The sequence below is a fragment of the Haliotis rubra genome, unplaced genomic scaffold (assembly GCF_003918875.1).
Source record: "Haliotis rubra isolate DU_JTF1 unplaced genomic scaffold, ASM391887v1 Scf315, whole genome shotgun sequence".
In the NCBI taxonomy this organism is placed as follows: Eukaryota; Metazoa; Mollusca; class Gastropoda; order Lepetellida; family Haliotidae; genus Haliotis; species Haliotis rubra.
This window is the reverse complement of record NW_025766986.1, coordinates 209,341-231,546: the sequence shown is the minus strand read 5'-3', so window position 1 is coordinate 231,546 and position 22,206 is coordinate 209,341. Positions and strand designations below refer to the sequence as shown.

Below are 22,206 nucleotides of genomic sequence, written 5' to 3'. Positions count from 1 at the left end.
CTCTACAGGGTCCCAATCCACAAAGCCTTCGTAATGTTACGTAACTGTTGTAACTTTACAGTTCATCATAGGCTTACGAATGCCATAGCAATATGAACGCTTTGAGGATTGGGACCCAGTAAATTAACCAACTTAACAGAAACTGTGGACTGTTTACCCTCTAAGTCAATAACACCTGAAGCAGTATCAAAATGTTCCAGCGACTTCAGCATATACTACTTCCCTGACTACTGCGTATAAGCAGAAAATGGAACCGAGCTGTCTGTCACGACATATCAAGCAGGATTAAGAGCCCTTGTAGGTAGATATAGCGAGCTCAACACCACTGGCGGCAACTGTCAAGGTATATGATGCTGTAGACTGTGTGTAATCTCATCAGAAGGGAACATATGTTGGGTGGTGAGTCAAGGTCTGTTTGTAGGAGAACTTCTGGAAGTAGCTGGCACCGCATAACCTCACCACTCTCACATCTTCATTGGGGCCAACATGGTGGCCTAATATGCTTGTCACTTCATCTTATTTGTTTTACCTTCAAACTGTCCATCCCAATCTTTAACAACTGCTTCCAGAGGTGTTATGCTTGGTCCATCGACCTACACGGACCATTAATTCTGCTTGATATATCCAGCTGACAGCTCAGTACCTTTTTCTGGTTATACACAGTGCCCAGGAAAGCATTACATGTTGAATCTTTGGGACACTTTTGATCATGCTATTGGTGTCATTTGACATAATCTCCATAAAAATGTTTTCATGTTTTTTTATTTTGTAATAACATTCTAAAGGGTTGATTTTATTGCTAAATACTCTTATGCTATTATTCTCAATAAAAGAACTAGCAATAAAAGTGTCATTTTGGATCTATAAAAAATCAAAATAAATTGATTTAATATTATTCAGCTACAGGATATTTTTGTTGTTCTGATCATCGTCTTGATACTCCTAAATCTATAAACCAGAAAAATATAGGGAAACACTGTGCAAGTTCTGAAAAGGTATTAAAGACGTAATTAATCAGGAGCTGTACAAACATCAATATGAATACACCTCATCAAAAATCTGTTTGAAAAGGGTTTGGGCTAAATTGGTTCTATAACATAGAGATAGGAGCCTCAATTTCCTTTGAGAACATACCCACGATGATCCAGATTGACTGAAATTGGGTCAAGCCCTAGGAATAATAAACTCATCCCATGTCTGGAAGAGTCTGGTGGATGTAGGCAGTGTTTCATCTTACCCTGCTGTGTGCTTGGATAGCTTGAAGCACCATAGTTGACTGCCACCAGAAGACAACCTTGAGCCAGTTTCAACTATGTGGCAACTAGCAATGTGGTTGGATATAACACACAGTATATCTACTCACTTACAAGGACTACTGACTAGTGTTGGGAATTGGTTGAAATCTCACAATTGATGATTGCTTCATTACCAACGAACAATCATCGAAAAAAATTGGTTAGCGTCATTTTTCAGATTTTTCTATCCGGGTTGTTATTGCAGATATGTATAACATGATGCAACTTGCTACTTTAAAGTGATGACTGATATATCATGAACATAAACTTCCTGGAGTCTTAGAGAAATATTTTCAGATAGTGAAGTGAATGAAACACGTTTTCAGGCCCTGACAACTTCTAAGATACGTTCCATTGTCAAGTACAAAATGTATTTCAAAGACTAAAACAGTAGTTCCAAAATCGTTTATGTTCGATTATGAGAAAATGTGATCGATTGCTTGGTCGTTTGGTCACTGCGACCAATCTTCGATTATTTCAATTAATCGGAACACCACTACTACTGACTGACTGACTGACTGACTGACTGACTGAGTTTGGTTTTACGCCGCTTTTAGCAATATTCCAGCAACATCACACGGGGACACCAGAAATGGGTTTCACACATTGTACCAATGTGGGGAATCAAACCCGGGTCTTCAGTGTGACAAGCAAATGCTTTAACCACTAGACTACCCCACTTCTGGCAGAGCAGAACATGCTTCAACCTTTGGTGAACACCTGGTGTCAACACCAAGTTTCAGTGATCAGTATTTTTCACCTATTATACCAATTGAATCTGTTTGGAGGATGATTGAGACTGTTTATTCATGGCATTGGCATTAGTTAAAGATTTGATTAAACATGTTTGTGACAGCCAGTTAATCATAAAACATGAACTTGAAATACTGCCTCAGCAGAGATTTCTAATGATCTCTGAGACCTTTTCAGCACTTTTATTTATCTTTCATAAGCAATTTAAAAATCACTTCAAGTTAATACACAAAAGAGAGTTAAACCTAGAGTTTTGATGAAGAATAATAGGTGTATTTACCTCTAAATGTGAAAGAACATCATTTTTACTGGATCGTACGTAACCTTCGGCAACAACTTTTCAACTAATTAGAAAATATCTGTCACTAGGTGACGATATCGCTGACATACAGCATCAGTTAGACCATATGGTTTAATTTGGGTGGCTGTGTTGAGAGCATTAATCATCTAAGGTTATCCAATTCTGATCTTTGTTTCATTATAATGAGGATATATATCAGCACGAGGAGCTATCGCATGACAGCAGTTTCCAAAATGTCTTTAAGAAAACCATGAACCTGAAACAAAATTGTCATTTTTCTCACCCATGGTAATTTTAGGGCTTGTTTTTGAAGATTATTTTCAAAGGTGACATTAATACTGGAATGGTTTTTATTTCATTAATCGTATACGGTACCATGAAAAGTATTGATGGACATTAAATTGTAGACTATGAGATTTCAAATTAAGAGTTCTTGGCAGGAAAGTTGTAAAAAATCTTTACTTTGTTCAAAACAGGGATTTTTATATAATGCTATTATTTTAATAAATTCTAACATTTTACATGTAATAACATTGAATTTTTAATATTGCTTTCAATGCAATTACAATAATGGTTAAGGCATTACAGTAAGGGATAAGGCATTATAGTATGGGATAAGGCATTACAGTAAGGGATAAGGCATTACAGTATGGGATAAGGCATTACAGTAATGGATAAGGCATTACAGTAATGGATAAGGCATTACAGTAAGGGATAAGGTATTACAGTAATGGATAAGGCATTACAGTAAGGGATAAGGCATTACAGTAATGGATAAGGCATTACAGTATGGGATAAGGCATTACAGTAAGGGATAAGGCATTACAGTAATGGATAAGGCATTACAGTAATGGATAAGGCATTACAGTAAGGGATAAGGCATTACAGTAAGGGATAAGGCATTACAGGGATACACTACATGGTAAGGTATTACATAAGGCATTACAGTAATTGATAAGGCATTACAGTAAGGGATAAGGTACTACAGTAATGGATAAGGCATTACAGTAATGGATAAGGCATTACAGTAATCACTAAGGCATTACTGTAAGGGATAAGGCATTACAGCACTAGGTAGAAAGAACATAATATGAATCAAAGCTTGTAGAATAACATGTTTCTTAACTTATGAAGACATGACGAATGTGTTGACAGCAAAGGAAAGCTGAAGACCTAATCTTATCTTGTATAAGCATTCTGTGCTTAATAGATTCAGTTCCTGTTTTGAAAAAATAAGTAATTTTGTTTCTAAATCCAGTCTGCTTGCAAAGTAGGCCTGTCTCGACTAATGAGGTTTGCCAGCGCTGGAAGCTGTATTCATCACAAGAAAGCACTGTAAACATATATTTTACACACAAGTGAAAAAAACTTCAACCTAAAAATAACATTTTCCAGACTATATGAATGCAACAAGTCAGGTTAAGATTGTTTACAAGCTATCAATGTAATAGTGTACAAGAGTTAGAAATAATAATGTCAGGCCAAAAACACATGGGTATGGATATTAAATAAATTTCATCTATTTATTTGTTTATTCATTTTTTTATTCCAGATAAAGACCTGTTACATTTAGAGGTCTGTGCCCAGGTTTCCAAAGGACGCCTCATAGCATAATGTCTCATTATATTGATCCGGAATTTTTAAAAGAATTAAGAAAACACACAGACATCCACTAATACATGACTAAACATTGTTTGTAGTTTTGAATAATCTATTATTCTGGAAAAATATTCTGTTGATCCCTTTCAAGAAAATTAGGGATATTAAATAATTAACATGATGGTGTTGTCTTGTTGAGGGACAAAATAAACCTATAAATAATTGTTTGTTATTACTTATTACCTTTGAATGAATGACTGACTGAGTTTTGGTTTTACGCCGCTTTTAGCAATATTCCAGCAACATCACGGCGGGGGACACCAGAAATGGGCTTCACACATTGTGCCCATGTGGGGATTCGAACCTGGGTCTTTGGCGTGACGAGCCAACGCTTTAACCATTAGGCTACCCCACCGCCCCTATTACCTTTGAATCGATAGAATAAGTTTAAATATAATTAAACTATCAACCATATTATAGAGCTAGGATGACATTGTGAAGAGTTTGTACTTGGTGCTTCTTTTCAAATCTAAGCAGATCTGTAAACCCAAAAATAGAAACCTAAGGCCTGAAGTGCCAACATGTGTTCACACATTGAGCCTCATGCTTGCACCAATATTTTCTCAGATCCTTAGCTTTAAATCAAAAGGTCACTTGGTGTAAAATAACCCATTATGCCAATCCTTTTCAAATGACCTTTCATAACATATATCCAATGTCAATTTTTTTGGAGAGCCTTTTTCCCTGAATCTGAACTTGTGACATAATTACACAAGTTATCCAAATGAGTTCTCATATTTAGCATCCTTTCTATAAATAACAAACTATATGTTCGTTAACCCTGACCCTAACTTTGCAATCTTCTCCTCACATGAAATGTTATAAGTTCATGGTGTGTCATTAGTTGTCAATTTAACTTTCAGTGTAATTAACAAGCAAAATGTCAATAACACTGGGGATACTGCTTTTCTATAGTCTAATTCAATTTGTACAATGTAACAGCACTTAGACTCAGCCATCAGGGTAATTCCCATACTGGCAAATTTAAGTGCATCAGTGTTTTTTCAAACATTTTTTTGATGACAAATTGATTTGTAGGCTAAAACCCCTGAGTTTGAAGAGTACATTAATTAAAGAGATGTTCTTGCTCTTACTTGTTCTGGACTTAACATGAAAGTGACACTGAAATATATTTTACATCAACATGAAATTGACAAGTAAAAGCATGTCATGTAATGTCAACCAATTGTTGGGATAAAATACATCTAGTGAACTGTTTCAAAGAGTTCAATGACAGGGAACATGGGTAAAGGCTATGAAACAATGAAGCACTTAAAACGCTGGTTCTGGAACTACCACAGCAAAGTGCATGGTTGCCACTGCACTGAATGATCCAAGATTACAAAACCAATTCATCATAGAGAAATCAGAAATTTAAAACATGATCACTTTTACTTGCTTCAAAGCATTCAATAATTGTTTTCCATTTCATCATTATTAAGGGGCAGTGGGGTGGCCTAGTGGTTAAGCATTTGCTTGTCATGCTGAAGATCCGAGTTCTATTCCCCACATAGGTACATTGTGTGAAGCCCTTTTCTCTTATTCCTGTGTCGTGATATTGCTGGAATATTGCTGGAATATTGCTAAATGTGGCGTTAAAACTAAACTCACTGTTTTCTTTGAACTCTGAGGGACATAATTTGTTTACACTTTTTCGAAGACATCTTTGCAATGCCAAGATATGTTTCATATGATGAAAGACACTCATATAGCTTTTGCTTACCTACATGAAGGGACACCTGATGCCCTGCCAACACAATCTGAAACTAAATAAAGTAAATCCTCAACTGAACTTCCTTACAGTATTTGCATTGTGGCACGTGTATAGTGTGTAAACCAGAACCATATCATGTCCTAACAATAAGACAAAGTCATCAATATCCCCCGCAATGGCAAAATGCTCTTCATGATTATGTCTACGAGTTATGATTATGTCAAATATTTAGTTGTGTATATAGAAAAGTGGAAGGAGAGTATTGAAAGGTTTTTAAAGTTCTGCTCCAGAAAATAGCACTATAACCAATTTCAGTCAAAGTGAAACTTGTTGCAATGGAAATGCCAAAAAAATGTATTCAGAATTCCAAAACTACCAAAAGGCACCAGTACACCACCAGATCTATGTATGTGCCAAGTTTGGTAAAGAAACATTGAACGGTTTTAGAGTTCTGCTCCGGAAAAGAGCACTACCACCAATTTCAGTTTTAGTCAAGCTTGTTGCCATGGAAATGCCCAAAATGTATTATTCAGAATTCCAAAACTACCAAAAGGCACCAGTACACCACCAGATCTATCTATGTGCCAGGTTTGGTGAAGAAATAGTTAACGGTTTTAGAGTTGTGCTCCGGAAAAGACAAAAGTGCACGGATGGACGGACGGACGCACGCATGGACGGAGTCCATTTTCATACCCCCTGCAAAACGCGTTGCAGGGGAAAATATGCTGTTGTTCAAAGCTGCACTCAGCAATATCCCATCCACATAACGGCACATGGATATAATCAAACCTTGAACAATCCAGTGGTTGACATTCTGAGCATCGATCTACACAAGAGGGATAAGATGACATGCTTCAACCAAGTTTGCAAGCCAGACCACCAGGTCTTATTTCATAGCTTACTGAAGACCAACTCTAACCAATTTCTTCGACCGGCACCTGTGAACAATCTGTTGAAACAAATTAGTGGCTCATGGCTTTCTTTTGTTATACAATGTATAAAGTAATATTGAAAACTAATATTATGGTCATCTTGTGTGATAACCAAGCATAGCATGACAATACAGGTGCAGCTGTCCACACATCGAAGAGACATACAAAATATGCAAAAATCAGTTTTTAACTCTTAAACAGAAAAAAAACCTGAATTATTGACAAAGAATATTCTATTCCAGTAACACCTACATCAAGCATCTACATCCCACAACATAAAAAAATCAAAAAGGTAAAATCTTTACGCAATTTCCGGAGTTTCTTCCCGATATTGGCAACGGTTCCATCACAAACAGGCAGCTGCCACAGAATAACACCCTTTCACAATCAAGTCTAATTTCCATGATAACTTCCTGATTAGACAGGACCCACAAATTAGAACGCATGTTACGCTATTTTATGTGGCAGGTTTATCTGCTTTCAAGCCTTCAATGCGTTAATTTGTGCATTTGCACCAAACGTTGGACATGGATTGCGGCTGACCATCTAGAACAGAAACCTTGACATTTGCGCAGCCATCTTGTGAACAACATGTGTAATGGTGACAGTTTAAGGAGAATATGTCAAACCAAACAGAACTCTACCAAATAAAGTCAAGTCTGTCCTGCCTTCAATATATTTGGAGTAATACGACATGCTTGCAAGTGCTTTGCTGCTTGTAATAGTCTAGACATACACTGGATCTATAGTGCTACCCTGCCTGTAATAGTCTAGACATACACTGGATCTATAGTGCTACCCTGCCTGTAATAGTCTAGACATACACTGGATCTATAGTGCTACCCTGCCTGTAATAGTCTAGACATACACTGGATCTATAGTGCTACCCTGCCTGTAATAGTCTAGACATACACTGGATCTATAGTGCTACCCTGCCTGTAATAGTCTAGACATACACTGGATCTATAGTGCTACCCTGCCTGTAATAGTCTAGACATACACTGGATCTATAGTGCTACCCTGCTGTGATGTCATGTTGCAAGTAGATATACACAGTCAGGCAAATAATATATCTGAGTCGAACAGTGTTTACATCTTGCTCTGCAATGAACACATTTCACAGAATAGTAACTGTTGTCAAATTAGCTCCATGAAGTGTAACAAAAAGTAGCCAAGAGACGTTCTTCAAATTAAGACTACTCTGCCAAATTTTGTAGATTTACATGGGCTGTACATTGGCTAGATAGACTGTTTGGACGGTGTTGTTTGATCCCATAATGCCTAGTACCATGCAGGGGAACAAGAAGTAACATCTTGTAATGTGAACTGGAAGATGAGCATTAGGTAGGAATTCTGATGAAGAGTGAAGTATGGCTAGATAGACATAACATACTGCTCAGTATCCATGGGAAGACAAGCATGTTGGCAATAACTCTTTGGAAGACAAACATGTTGGCAATACCCCTTTGGAAGACAAGCATGTTGGCAATACTCCCCTTTGAAGACAAACATGTTGGCAATACCCCTTTGGAAGACATGCATGTTGGCAATACCCTTTGGAAGACAAGCATGTTGGCAATACCCCTTTGGAAGACAAGCATGTTGGCAATACCCCTTTGGAAGACAAACATGTTGGCAATAACTCTTTGGAAGACAAGCATGTTGGCAATACCCCTTTGGAAGACAAGCAAAATTACTCCACAGTACCCATGGAAAGACAAACATGTTGGCAATACCCCTTTGGAAGACAAGCATGTTGGCAATAACCATTTTGGAAGACAAGCATGTTGGCAATACCCCTTTGGAAGACAAGCATGTTGGCAAAAACTCTTTGGAAGACAAGCATGTTGGCAATACCCCTTTGGAAGACAAGCATGTTGGCAATACCCTTTGGAAGACAAGCATGTTGTTGACAAGCACGCTATGACAATACCCTTTGGAAGACAAACATGTTGGCAATACCCCTTTGGAAAACAAGCATGTTGGCAATAACTCTTTGGAAGACAAGCATGTTGGCAATACCCCTTTGGAAGACAAAAGTGTTGGCAATAACTCTTTGGAAGACAAGCATAAGTACTTGGCAGTACCTATGGGAAGACAGGCATGAGCCACGTATCGATACCTATGTGAAAAAAAAATATGATAGCTGCACTGTGTTATTTGAATATAATGAAGATGTTTCTTAAAAGGACCACTTAGTTAATTCCTACAAGTTATGGTAATTGATCGTCAAGTAAATGGTAGCTTATCACTTCTCACTCTTCGATTTAATCATCATTATCAACTACACCACACATTTAAGAAACGGTTATACAAATTCCAACCCTGATATTAAACATAAATAACACACTTACCATTCACCAATCTCTTGCTTTAATATATGTCCTTTTAAGATTTGCTTGATTGGTCACAATCTGCAGTTAACTGGTGGCTTAGCTGTTGAATTTCACATAAAAGTTATATATAATCAGTGATGATGGACAGATTTTTTTTTACAAAACTATTAAATCACATGTAAGTGGAGAAATGGCATGGAATACCAGAGTGAATAACCTCAGTTGATAAATGTTCTGGAAAAACTTCATGAGCACTGAGTACACAGATATCAGTGATACACTCACATGATGAAACAGAGAAGTTCAAACTGTGCAAGCAACTGGTTTAAACATGTTGACAGTCCATACTGAAACAACATACTGGCCAGCCAATCCCCATTTATTGACTGTTTATTGTGTGGTCATCTGATCTTATTTATTCATCCGATTGTCATGTGACATAATTAGTTTGTCTGATGTGTAATGCCTCACTATGCAGTATTAATGCTATATGACAGCAGCCTATAAATAAAAAAGTCTGACCAGACAATCCAGTGATCAACAGCATGAACATCGTTCTCTGCAACTGGGATACAATGACATTTTTCAACTAAGTCAGCAAACCTCACCACCCAATCCCGTTAGATGCCTCTTATGACAAGCATGGGTTTGTAACGACCAATTCTAACCCGGATCTTCACTAGTCCCAGAAACATCAAGAGAAACAGCTTGATGAAGGTCATCTTCCAATAAGCAATCAGTCCCACAGTACTTTTCATGTATTGTCGTAGTGCTAAGATCAGTCAGTGGAACTGGGTCTCGGAACTAATTACGACAACAGTCAAAAACCGAATATAAAAGCTCCTGCAGTTAATTTTTGACAGACCGTTTGCCTAATCCGATATTGATGACAATTTCAATGTCAAGACTGTTATGGTGCCAACTTATTCATGTCAATAGTTGTTCACGAAACTCTGTGAACAGACTGCAACATTTCTAGGTAGGTGATACCATAAAAAGTATTGAAGCAGTATCCAAATGGCTAATTTGTTTGAGTAAAATAAACAATATCATAGCCTAATATTTACACTACACTTCATTCATTGGGGACTTGCCCTTTGCAGCTATGTAAAACCGATTTTGATATTTTCACTGCTGATCAAACATATCTGTCTTTTTCCTAAATAACATTTGAAGAGGATTTGACACACAAAGCGCAACCATAAAATAAACAGAATATAATCTGTATAATCTGGCATTAAAGACAACTGAGGTGAAGAAATATAGTTTGCATATCTTAAAATATTTAAATCGTGTGAAATTATTTCAATTTAGATGACCAATGTACTTGGTGACCTTCTCAGCATCACACGAATCAGCCTAAATTCATTCCAGATTTACCAAGATTCCGTAATCAAATCACAGGCTTCACAGAAGCCCTTGAAAATCCCCCACCAGCTTCTAAGAGTGGGGACCACTCTTCCAGAAAGGTTGAATTTCATGCTCAATTACTTGAACACTGGAGATCAAGCATTAAGCAGTAATGCCAGGATCATCTTGTCCTCGGGTCACTTCGGCCAGGTGACCTTGACAGGGGCAAACAAACGCATTACATTATATGATCTTCCACAATACCTCTGAATCCAGCTACCAGCATTCCCTCTCCTTCCCTCCTCATTCAGAAGTCATATATTCTGTTTGCAGTGAAAATGTACCGATGAATTTCACTTTAACGATCATCGTTTCAAATCGCTATTATTGGTTTGTATTACAAGGGGGTATGCACATTAAATGAAACACTGAGAACAAGTAGGGTTGGTCTAAGTTAACACTCATCACGTACAGCACATGCATTTGTTCCACTGTTCCAACTACTACACTTACCCCCTTGTAATACAAACCAATAATAGCGATTTGAATCTATGATCGTTTGTTAAACAACTTTTATTCTAAGTTGAATAAAATTCTGAGATTTAAATGTTTAGTTGACAAAGTAAAATCATGAGGATTCACAATCATAATTTCACTTTATTTTATTTACTTTTGTGTTTAAAGTGAAATTCATAAGTATGTTTTCACTGCAAATAGACTATAGTCTGTCTTGTAGATATTTTCCCTTCCACCCAACCCTCATGCAATGCAAATGCCCTGAATTTTCTGAAATGGCTTAGATTTTCTTCAGGTTCATGAATCTCCCAGCTGGCTGGGACCCCTTTTAAATTAAAATGGAGTAATTTTTTTCAAAACTAGATATATTCAGATATATTTATGATTGTAAATGTAAAGAGTTTTATTGAAGAATTTAGGGTTTAATGGTCTTAAAGATTTGATGGATGGTTGTCATAGGTATCACCTCTTTTGATCAGATCCACGTACACCATCACAGAGTTACATAAATCAGTACCAATTTCGTAGATCAATGCTCATGCTGTTGACCACTGGATTGTCTTGTCCAGACTTGATTATTTACAGACCACCATCATATAGCTGAGATATTGTTGAGTGCAGCGTTAAACACCAGCCAACCATCCAACCAGCCAGCCAGCCAGCCAGCCAACCAACCAACCAACAAAAACATAAATCAGCACTTAGTCAGTTAGACCAACAACGGAATCCCAGTAATACATTTTCTACTACTTATGAAGAGACATATTCCCTGAGATTTATTACAGCACTTGCTGAATACCTGGACTGACCATATGGTTTTCAGATAATACTTTCCACACAACTGCTCAGGGTTAACATAAGGCAAACCTTGAGAGTTCTTGGTGTGGATAAGTGAATTGACCTGTTTCAGGTTCTCCAAATCATTAATCTAAACAAAACTTGGCATATTAATTACCGGAAATCTAACTGCGATTATCCAGCCAATAAGAATCCAAATTGAAGCAGGTTTCTCCGCCAATGACTATGGTGGTGCTGCAGATGAAATCAGTGTCATCGTAAGAAAAATTTATGACAAGTTTTAATAGATCTTGCAGACATACGCACTTGAAACTAAGGTCACTAAGTACAGTCTCAATGTGACAATCCTATTCTCAATTCAACTTGCCTATCAAATCCAAATTATCATGAATTTGTTTTCCATCAGCCATTGGTAGACAAGCCGTCTAGCGTCAGTAATTAGGGAAAGTCTCAAACCATCTTATGAGCATGTTGTAACCAGAACTGGACTACTACTAAAACAGTTTCTGAATTGGATGCAAAGAAGCAGTTCTTACAAAGGACACAAGTCTAAATGTTTGATATTTTGTTTATGATTAATTAATTGATAATGAAACAAAAATTGGTAAAACATAATGTACTAAATGAGTGTAGAGTTTATGAGATGACCCCCAATTCTCAAGCAGTGTGGAGATGTACAGTATGGTGATCAAAGGCTCAGAGAGTGTGAAACTTCTACGATCAAGTAGCCTCACTTACCCAACCAGATGTCGGCACAGCGAAATGCATGTACCAGTTGTCTAAACACATGAAATTGCAATTTTGTCTACCGTCTCCTTCACCTTCCCAGCCCTGCAAGCTCCCATCATGCATTTCAACTCTGATCAAAGACTTGGATACTTGTAAACCATTCTGCCGCCCACCAGGGTAACCGTCTCTACATTTCACTTCAGATGTCCTGACGAGAGATTGGTTCTCCTTCATAGATGTAACCAGACTAGTAAAATCCAATTTGACTTGGCTTCACTCATTTGACTGTCTGCTTTAAAGTAAAATATATTAACATTCAGCCTCTGTGGCAAATAAAGACATATTAACACTCAGCCTCAATGCCAAATAAAGACATATTAAAATTCAAGCATTCTGAAAATAATCAGACTTCTTTTTTAGCAGTGCTACAAGTTTTAGTGAACAAGGGTTTGTACTTTAAGGGATCAAAATACTGTTGTCAATACGTTTCCAGTATATCCTTCCTAATATCAGCATTGAGTTCACGAGCCAACTCTTAGCTTTAACTTATTACTGCATCAATAGTCATCTCACTGATTATAAGAGATACTTGTTTTCTCTGCTGATAAAAAAGTGACCACAAATAAACACCCTCATTCCGTGTCCCTTTGGAAGATACAATAAAATTCAATCCCGCTAAAGTTTGGAATTATTTGGCAAGTCTTGACTGCCTCAGTTCTACAGTTCCAGAAATGACACATTGGTCTAAGATCTTATTGGACTGTATTTTTCAGTGTGTAGATTCATCAAAGTAAGATAACAATATTTCTCTGACTAAACGCTGTATAAAACTCTTTGTTTGCCTCCCAGGGCCTAATATGAATTAGAATACAACTGAAGTTTGGAATAGTTGTCAGGACTGCCTCATCACTAAGACAGTATCATAATGATCTGGTATCCTTTTGAATGTTACCTTTTCTTGTGTAGATTCATTTTATAAATTAACATAACTTCATTTCTAGAAATAAAAGTTTGTCTCCTCAAGCCCCAAAATCTTCAATATCATTTTACAGCATTAGCAGTTAATCCTTATCTCGTTGTCAATGTCAGGGTTTCAACCACTTTCAAAATATGACACACCATCACAACATATTTTGGTTCTTATCTACAAAGACATTTCCGGTCATTCTCATTCCGTTTCCAAAAATATAAAACATACACAACTTTAAAGCAGAAATGACGCATGTCCACTTCTATTTTTGGTACTCCCATAACAATTTCACGTTTGTCATCAGTTACACATATCGTGTTAAGCACAAAACAGCTACAATAGCGTTGTGATGGTATCTTTTCCTGAACACACAAGACATAATCAGGAGACTCATCACAACATGCAGGAAACAGACTCCGTGCTTGCCTTCATCAGCGGATCAAGTGCATGGTGTAGATGGCACTGTTACACCCACCTCCCTCCAAGACTCGCAGACAGGTGGAGTCAGAACCAATTACAACATGTGTACTGATCCTGTTTAGCGTTACCGACGGCAGACATGACTGGTGGCACTATCTGGGTTTAGCGCCTCTTTGAACAATATTTCTGTATGCCACTGTATGTCTGCTCAATGCGGTGGAGTGAGTGAGTTTGGTTTTACACAGCTTTTAGCAATATTCCAGCAATATCATGGTGGGGCACCAGAAATGGGCTTCACAAATTGTACCCATGTGGGGAATCAAACCCGGGTCTTCAGTGTGATGAGCGACCGTTTTAACTACTAGGCTACCCCAATGCCCCACAGTGCAGTGGACTGCCTCCGTGGTGTAGTGGTTAGAGTGTCCGAGAGAGCCGGAAGGTAGTGGTTCGATCCCCGACCGCGTCATACCAAAAGACGTTAAAATATGGTACTTGTTGGTCCCCGCCTGGCGCTCGGCAATAATGGGTACAACAAGGACTGGTCGGCTCGGAGTCAGTATAATGTGTCTGAGTGGGGTATTCATGCTTCACTGTGGCATGGTATCTCAGTGGGCTAGCACTATAAAACCAGCTTCAGTCTGGGCTAGTACAAGCAGCCTGTACATACACATACACACGCATGCACGTCTTCATATGAGCGAAATATTCTCAAGCACGATGTTAAACCCAATTTCACCGCACCCACAGTGCAGTGGAACAATTAAAGTGAAACATACACATGTAAAACATGAACATGAAGGACCTGAAAGACTGTAATCAGTGGGATGAAAAACAATGATCAGTGGATCCTGATAGAGCTAAGGGAAGCAACTCCGACATAACTTTATAACCATTTCCTAAAACACTGTGTTAAAGGGGCCAGTCTATTTGTTTCAATATGGAGACAAAACCATCAACTCATATGGGGATATGACTAAAATGTTTGAACTTTACTTCATTTACAGAAAATGGTTTGAATTTCTGGGTAGAGTTCTTAGAAGGTATATTTTCTTTGTGACACTTCTAGTGAAATTTGGAAAGAATATGTGAAAATGCACGATACACACAAATAGCATCATTGAATGTGAATAACATCAGCCTTTTTCAGTGAAAAACAAACTAGCGGACAAATTGTCAAGTTGAATCTAAAATCTGAAATTACATTTATGTGAATGTGGATAATCAATCTGTGTGAAAACATTTGGACAAGTGTTCAGCTTTTGTTCATGACGGTAAATGCAAATATCAAACAATAACAGGTCTTGCATGGCTGTTAGATCTAGTGATAAACTTTTATGAGATTTTAGCACAAGTTTAATAAAGTTATTATGTATACTTAACAGTTACTTTTTTGACATTATACATTTTTTTCACACAACTATTTCAAGTACAATTATTTTTCATTTTTCACTTTCGATGGATTTTTCAAAAAATTGTTTTATGGAAAATAGTACACCCATCAGCACCCTCCAAACACATGCTCTTCATGCCATGAGGAAGGTGTAACAACTGCAGCATCTACCACTACAACTACAGCGATACGGTCTAGTTCCAACGTAGATACAGTCAAAGGCTTAGTTCTGAGGAGATGACACTCTCAATTTTTGTAGCTGCCAATTACCCAGCTATTAGTCTTCTGAACAATGTATACATAGACTACAGATACTATCACCGACTATTCTAAGACCTTGCTTATCCTTGAGATTCAAATGAGTCTGACGTGACGCCATGCTCCAGGAGTGCCGAGGCAAATTGGACGAGATGCGAAGTGTGTCAACATCGTTTCGGCATTGATGTCAGGAGGGTCTAATATGTTGTAGAACAGCTCAGACAAATAGGACTTAGCGCTGAGTAGCAAGTCATCAATAAGATGAGCTTACAGTCCCACCCCCAAGACTGATACCACCTGGTACCGTCAGCCCTCGGTCCCGTCATGAACATAACGCATGGACCACCACCACATGATCCAGTCTAGCATATATATCTGTCAATATATATCTGTTGGCTGCCAGTGACTGATAAACTTCGATCAAAGTGAGATAGTGAGTTTAGTTTTATGCAGCTTTCAGCAATATTCCAATATCACGGCACCAGAAATGGGTTTCACACATTGTACCCATGTTGGGAATCTAACCCGGGTATTTGCATGATGAGTGAATGCTTTAACCACTAGGCTACCCCACGGCACCTTAGATCTGGATGTTGTTTGTTGTTTACCTCTGCACTGTGGTGCATTTGCCTATCACACCGAAGACCCGGGTTCGATTCCCCAGATGGGTACAATGCGTGAAGCCATTTCTGGTGTCCCCGCCGCGATACTGCTGCAATATTGGTTTTGGTTTGGTTTGTTGTTTAACACCGCACTCAGCAATATTCCAGCTATATGGCAGTGGTCTGTAAATAATCGAGTCTGGACCAGGCAATCCAGTGATCAACAGCATGAGCATCGATCTACACAATGGGGATATGATGATAAGAAAGTCAGTGAGCCTGACCACCGGATCCCGTTAGTCGCCTCTGCTGGAATACTGCCAAAAGTGGCATAAAGCCATAATCCCTCTCAATCTATATGGTCTGTGTATAATCAAGACTTGACCAGACAGACCCCTGAAGGTGCGGGTTAGAATTGATCTTCAGTAACCCATGCTTGTCGTAAAAGGCAACGCACGGGATCGGGTGGTCAGGCTCGCTGACTTGGTTGACACATGTCATCAGTTCCCAATTGCGCAGATCTATGCTCATATTTTTGCTCACTGGATTGTCTGGTTCAGACTCGATTATTTACAGACCGACGCCATATAGCTGGAATATTGCTGAGTGCAGCATAAAACTAAACTCACTCACTCACTCTTGACCAGACAAACAAATGATTGATGTCATGAACCAACATCAACAGGGCATGATGACATGTAATGTACCAAGTCAGTCAGCTTGTCAACACGGTCCATTTAGCACAGTGGACATTTTGGACATTTGTTGATGTACCATTCAACAGGGTTCAGGGGCATTCAACCAAACAAACTGGAAATGACTGCACAGAGTAACATCCTTAGATGTGCTAGGATCAGCTGATGTGGGTTGGAATTAGGGCTGGGACGGGTCCAAAGTTTCTACCCAGGTACCCCACCCCCTATTACCCTACCCTACCTGGAAACCCGTTATGACATCAAATTTGTAAGAGATGGCAATATATTCTTCAGAGGAGGCTAAAATTTTTAGTTTTTCAATATCTTAATCATGTATTATATTCAAAAGAGGTGACTGTAATTATGTCTAAATCTTCCAAGACAATACAACCTTTTAATCATGAAATAACATATTAAATTGTTTAATCTATTAGTCACATGATCATAACAGGCCTGGGTATTGAAACAGGTACCCGGGTCCAACTCAATACCCACCCGTCCTGGGTATCCGGGTTACCCGTCCCAGCCCTAGTTGGAGTCCCAGGTGATAATCCTTGGTTTGTCCCAGGTTTCAAATGGTGATTTTCTTCCACATTGAACTGAGACATTGTGATACATCATTCTAGTTCTCTAAAGATGCAAGGCCTTTAAATTTGTTGAGATTTCAGTTTTATCTATAGCTAGAAATTGAATCCCATGATATGGCTCTTACCTTAATAACACTATGTATTAAACAAACACAAATTCCAACACAGTATCATTTTGAAACGGGTTCGGGAGGAGGCAACACGAAGATACTAGAATCTCTTGTAGGTCATAATATTCCTAGTATCCAATTACAAAGTGGTTGCTAAGGTTCCACAAACATATACAAGAAACATAAAAACTAGATAATGGCACCTTGTCATGTTAAGTGCAGGAGATTGGGTTCACCTTGAACAAACAGACTGCAAACTGAAGTACATTATATATATATAAAACCAGACATGGTATTTCTGGAACAAGTATTTTTGAAAGCTGCTAAATGAATAAAATGTCATGATTTCATTCAAGTCCAACACATTGGTAAATCAAAATAATCATTTTATTGCAGCAATCCAATTTTTTACCAGTAAACCATATAATGCAAGATCAGTCAAGCGAACGTGGCTGAAAAAAGCCTGAAAAGAAAAATGTAACACAGAGCTTCGGCAGTGTCTCCAGAGACAGCATGACTTTTATGTCATTATCTTCAAACAACCACTCACATCATGCAACCCTGCAGGGAACTGGCCTGCTTCCTCACCCTAACCGAGTGCCTCCCTCCCCTTCTAATCCTGCACTCTGCTGATGGGGTGCCGCCAACCAACATGAATGTTGCATCATGTACAGAGTCCGTTCATTCATTGCCACAATTCAAATCATTCATTTCCCTAAATTAAGTTTAGAGAAGAACTTTCAATATGATGAAAGGAAAAGAACATCAATATACAGTTTTCCAGTTTTTTGTTTTTCTCAAAACTTAGTTCAATTTTAATTAAATAATTCTCTTAATGGAACATGAAGATCTAGAATTTCTTGGACAAATATCCTAAAACTGTTTAATATGATGACATGTTTATTAGACATGCTCCTTATCTGAATCACTAACTTAAATTTTTGTGTGAAGGTACTCTTTGTAAATAAGTGAATGTTATTTTTAATCAGAATCATCAGCTTCAGAGATATATTAAGCCTTACATGTTTTTGCTTGGTATAAAAACATGCTGACCGTAAAAATTCTAGTATTCAGAAAAACAGATACGAAAAAAAAAAAAAGGCCTTCGGATAGTGAAGATGACATTGAAGCTCACTTGGGCAATAAATAATTTTAACACATTTTTAAGTGATTTGACAAAAACTACACAGATTATTCATTATTTTAATATCCAAAATATTAACATTCAAATAAGGTAAAATAATTTTTTAACTCCATATTTTTTCCAAATCAAACATATATAAGGCAATTAAAATCCTGTAAAATTCATCCATTTTTCCATTGTACCAAGCAAATTTTCTACTTTCAAAATCTATAAACCAACAAAAAATAGATTCCCCAACAATATCGTGTCTGGGTACAGTACATCACAGTCAGACTAGCTATGCATTGCGATAACAATCACGTCTTGCAACAAGCAGCGGGTGTCTGCTATCTGTCCTAGTCTGGAATCCCAACATGCTTGTGTTCGTTTGTTTGTGTTATGCTTCAGCCAGCTATATTCCAGATACATCAAGGTGGTTTGTAAATAATCAAATCTTGGTCTGAAAAGACGGTCATTGACAGTTTGATCCCCCTCAGGGTACAATGGAGATACACAAGCATCTGACCGAATCATCAGATCCATATTAGTTGTCCCTTGATATAATATAATACTACGGACCAATTCTACGTTGGTTTAACGACTCTTTAAATGTTATTTCAACACTTCAGCGCATATCTGTCTCATGTAGGAGGAGTGAGTGAGTGAGTTGGGTTTAACGCCGCTATCAGCAATATTCCAGCAATATCACAACTGGGGACACCAGAAATGGGCTTCACACACTGTACCCATGTGGGGAATCAAACCCGGGTCTTCAGCGTGACAAGCGTGCGAACGCTTTAACAACTAGGCTACCCCCACCGCTTCGTAGGAGGAAAGCCCCACATGATGAATGTCTGAGACATTTACCAATTATGGAAACCAAAAGCTCATGTGTGGTGTCGAGACACCAAGAACCATTACCAGTACAAATCTGGCATCATGGGTTTGAAACCCATCAGCATCGGTATAGTGCTAACAAACAGGTCCTTCTCAGGTTCTGTCTGGTCGAGTATAACGGAAACACTTTTGAAAGACAAATACATACGATTATGTGTTTAATGTTATGAGGGGAACTTACCTTCAACCCGCACTGTAATATTATGAGAACCCTTTGCATTGGAAGCCTGACAGACATAGTTTCCTTGGTCTTTCTCTGATGCTTTGAAAATTTGTAAGCGTGATGATCTCCTGAGAACAAATTCAGAAGGTGTTACATGATAAAACAACAGATAATTCAGATGGGTGGACACACTTTGATGTAGAATCATGTTTAACTAAAACTTTATATAAATCTATTACAAAAAATACCAGCTTAAAAAATACATGAATTTAAGTAAAGAACCTTTGGGTATTTTGTAAAAATACATTTAACATAATTTAGATCTTTCAAAGATATACTTTGGCATTTTCAGGAACAAAAGTATATGCTGTTAGGAATTTTTTTTTCTTTTTAATAGATAAAGCATACACTCTTTATAGCTTACTTAAGATACGTACATACAAACATTCTTAAATATACTATCGTACCTAAATAGTAAATGTAAAGGAGCCGTTTCAAAACTCAACTCCCATTTGCTGCTATCCTACAACCAAGATATTTCCACCGTTTGAAAATATATACCCCCAGCGAATGCCATGACATAAACTTTGGAACTTGAAGCGCAATTTATTGCAACGACCATATTACTATTCAACACAAAACAACATGCTCTTCCCCTTCGCCATGTGCGAGCAACATTGTATCATGTCAATTGACCATGTGTGTTTAGACTACAGACCTTGCTCTTTCCCAGTGTGCCTTCCCCTTTACGCATATGCAAGACATATCATTCATCCTTACGTGATTTGTCTGAACCATCAGAGCTTGATTCTGGCTGTATTCCAATGTGGAAAAAATACACTTGTGATAAGATCTTATCTGTAGAGCTTTCACCACTGTTGGAACACATGATTTTATTGCCTTTGATTTTATCTTCACAACAGACTGGAATTTGTTATTTGTAAATATCCTCTTAAAAATTTCAACACGATGCAAGTTGCATGCAAAAGAACAATAAAGTAAACGCTGTTTTAATGTATCTTGGACAAACTCCATCACCACCGGGACAATTCCCTCAAGGGATGCTTGTCTTCAACGTTGTATAATTACTTGCGCTCTAGGCTGACATTTTTTGTAAAATTTACATTGATTCTCTTGATATAATCTAACAATGGCCGTATAAACTTCAAAGGTATCACTTTATATCTAAGAATCTCTTTTAACAAAGTAGTCATCACATATGCAACTTTGATTTGTTTTACAACAGCCCCAGGAAGTTAAGTTTATCCACATGGATTAATCTGACAAGAAAACGGGGATATTATTCATGGATATCAGCCCTATCACTTCTAAATACTATTCTGTAATCATGCATCTTGGAAGCAAAAAACAAACAGCAAACAGAGAAAAATGATCAAACAAAAAACACAGAGATACATAAAACACTTATGTATTCCATACTGGAATTTTATTATTCAATTGGTTTGAAATTTGGAAATGTAACAGTTTTGAGGACAATTTTTAGATTTCAAATAAGATTGTGTCTGTATACGATGCAGGCTCTCTCAAATTGTTACTGAATTTTAATTTCTGGTGTCCCGCGCCATGATATTGCCGGAATATTGCTAAAAGTTATGTAAAACCATACTCACTCACTACTGAATTGTATTCTGACTGACTGACTGAGTTTGGTTCTAATGCGCTTTTAGCAATATTCCAGCAACATCATCAAGGGGGACACCAGAAATGGGCATCACACATTGTACCCATGTGGGGATTCGAACCCGGGTCTTCGGCGTGACGAGCCAACGCTTTAACCACTAGGCTACCCCACCGCCCGAATTTTATTCTGAACTGCTTGGGACTAGTTTATCACTAAGACAAATTTATTTCTTGTTCGTTCTGGTCAAGAGTAATCTTGTAGACAAATTCATCCTTAAAAACATAAAGGGGTATAGGGTTCCATCGGTTACCTTCATTTTTCTGTTTTATATTAGCAAAAAACGAAATTATTTGAAATAAGTATATTACACCTCTAATCTTTTGCTGCAACCAAATATTGCATCTAAATTCATCAGCAATTACTTGAGACTTTAGTAGCATACAATATGTCCGATTTATCTACATTGTTGCTTCGATAAAGAACACAGTATAAGTAGAGTTTGGGGGATTATACAAGGGTAGAAAAGAGATTAGGATTGGGGTAAAAAGCTGTACCTGATGACAATCAACACATTAGTTGGAGTGTACAACATATTCATTGGTTATCAAGCATGAAAATAGGACAAAGAGATCTGACAGATTAGGGCCTTGTCTTCATGTGACAGGTGGTATGAAGTCTAACCTGTCAGTCAGGTCAACTAGCAGCATAAAAAACAATTTGTACCTTGTGATAAAATCATGAAGTTGAAGAACACCTGATTTCCTAGTACGATGACATAGTGAAGAACAGGCCAACTGATGGATTTACCATAGTGATATGAATGAAGCAGATGTTGGTTACAGACATCTATATGGACTTTGCATTAGAATTATCAATTTCTTATAATTCTTATCAATGAATAAACATTATCAATTTCTTATAATCTAAATATGATGTTTTGTCAAAGAATTCAAAGCATGAACAAAG

General features: G+C 37.7%; 1 protein-coding gene across 5 annotated transcripts in view; it reads right to left on the bottom strand.

Moving 5' to 3' along the window:
• LOC124283410 (pro-neuregulin-2, membrane-bound isoform-like) overlaps positions 1 to 22,206 on the bottom strand; it is a 145,336-nt gene that overhangs the window by 28,064 nt on the left and 95,066 nt on the right. For all 5 annotated transcript variants that reach the window (XM_046719465.1, XM_046719461.1, XM_046719462.1 and 2 more), the window contains exon 3: positions 19,617 to 19,726. In XM_046719465.1, the coding sequence (XP_046575421.1) occupies positions 19,617 to 19,726 (110 nt within the window). The remainder of the gene's footprint in view (positions 1 to 19,616; positions 19,727 to 22,206) is intronic.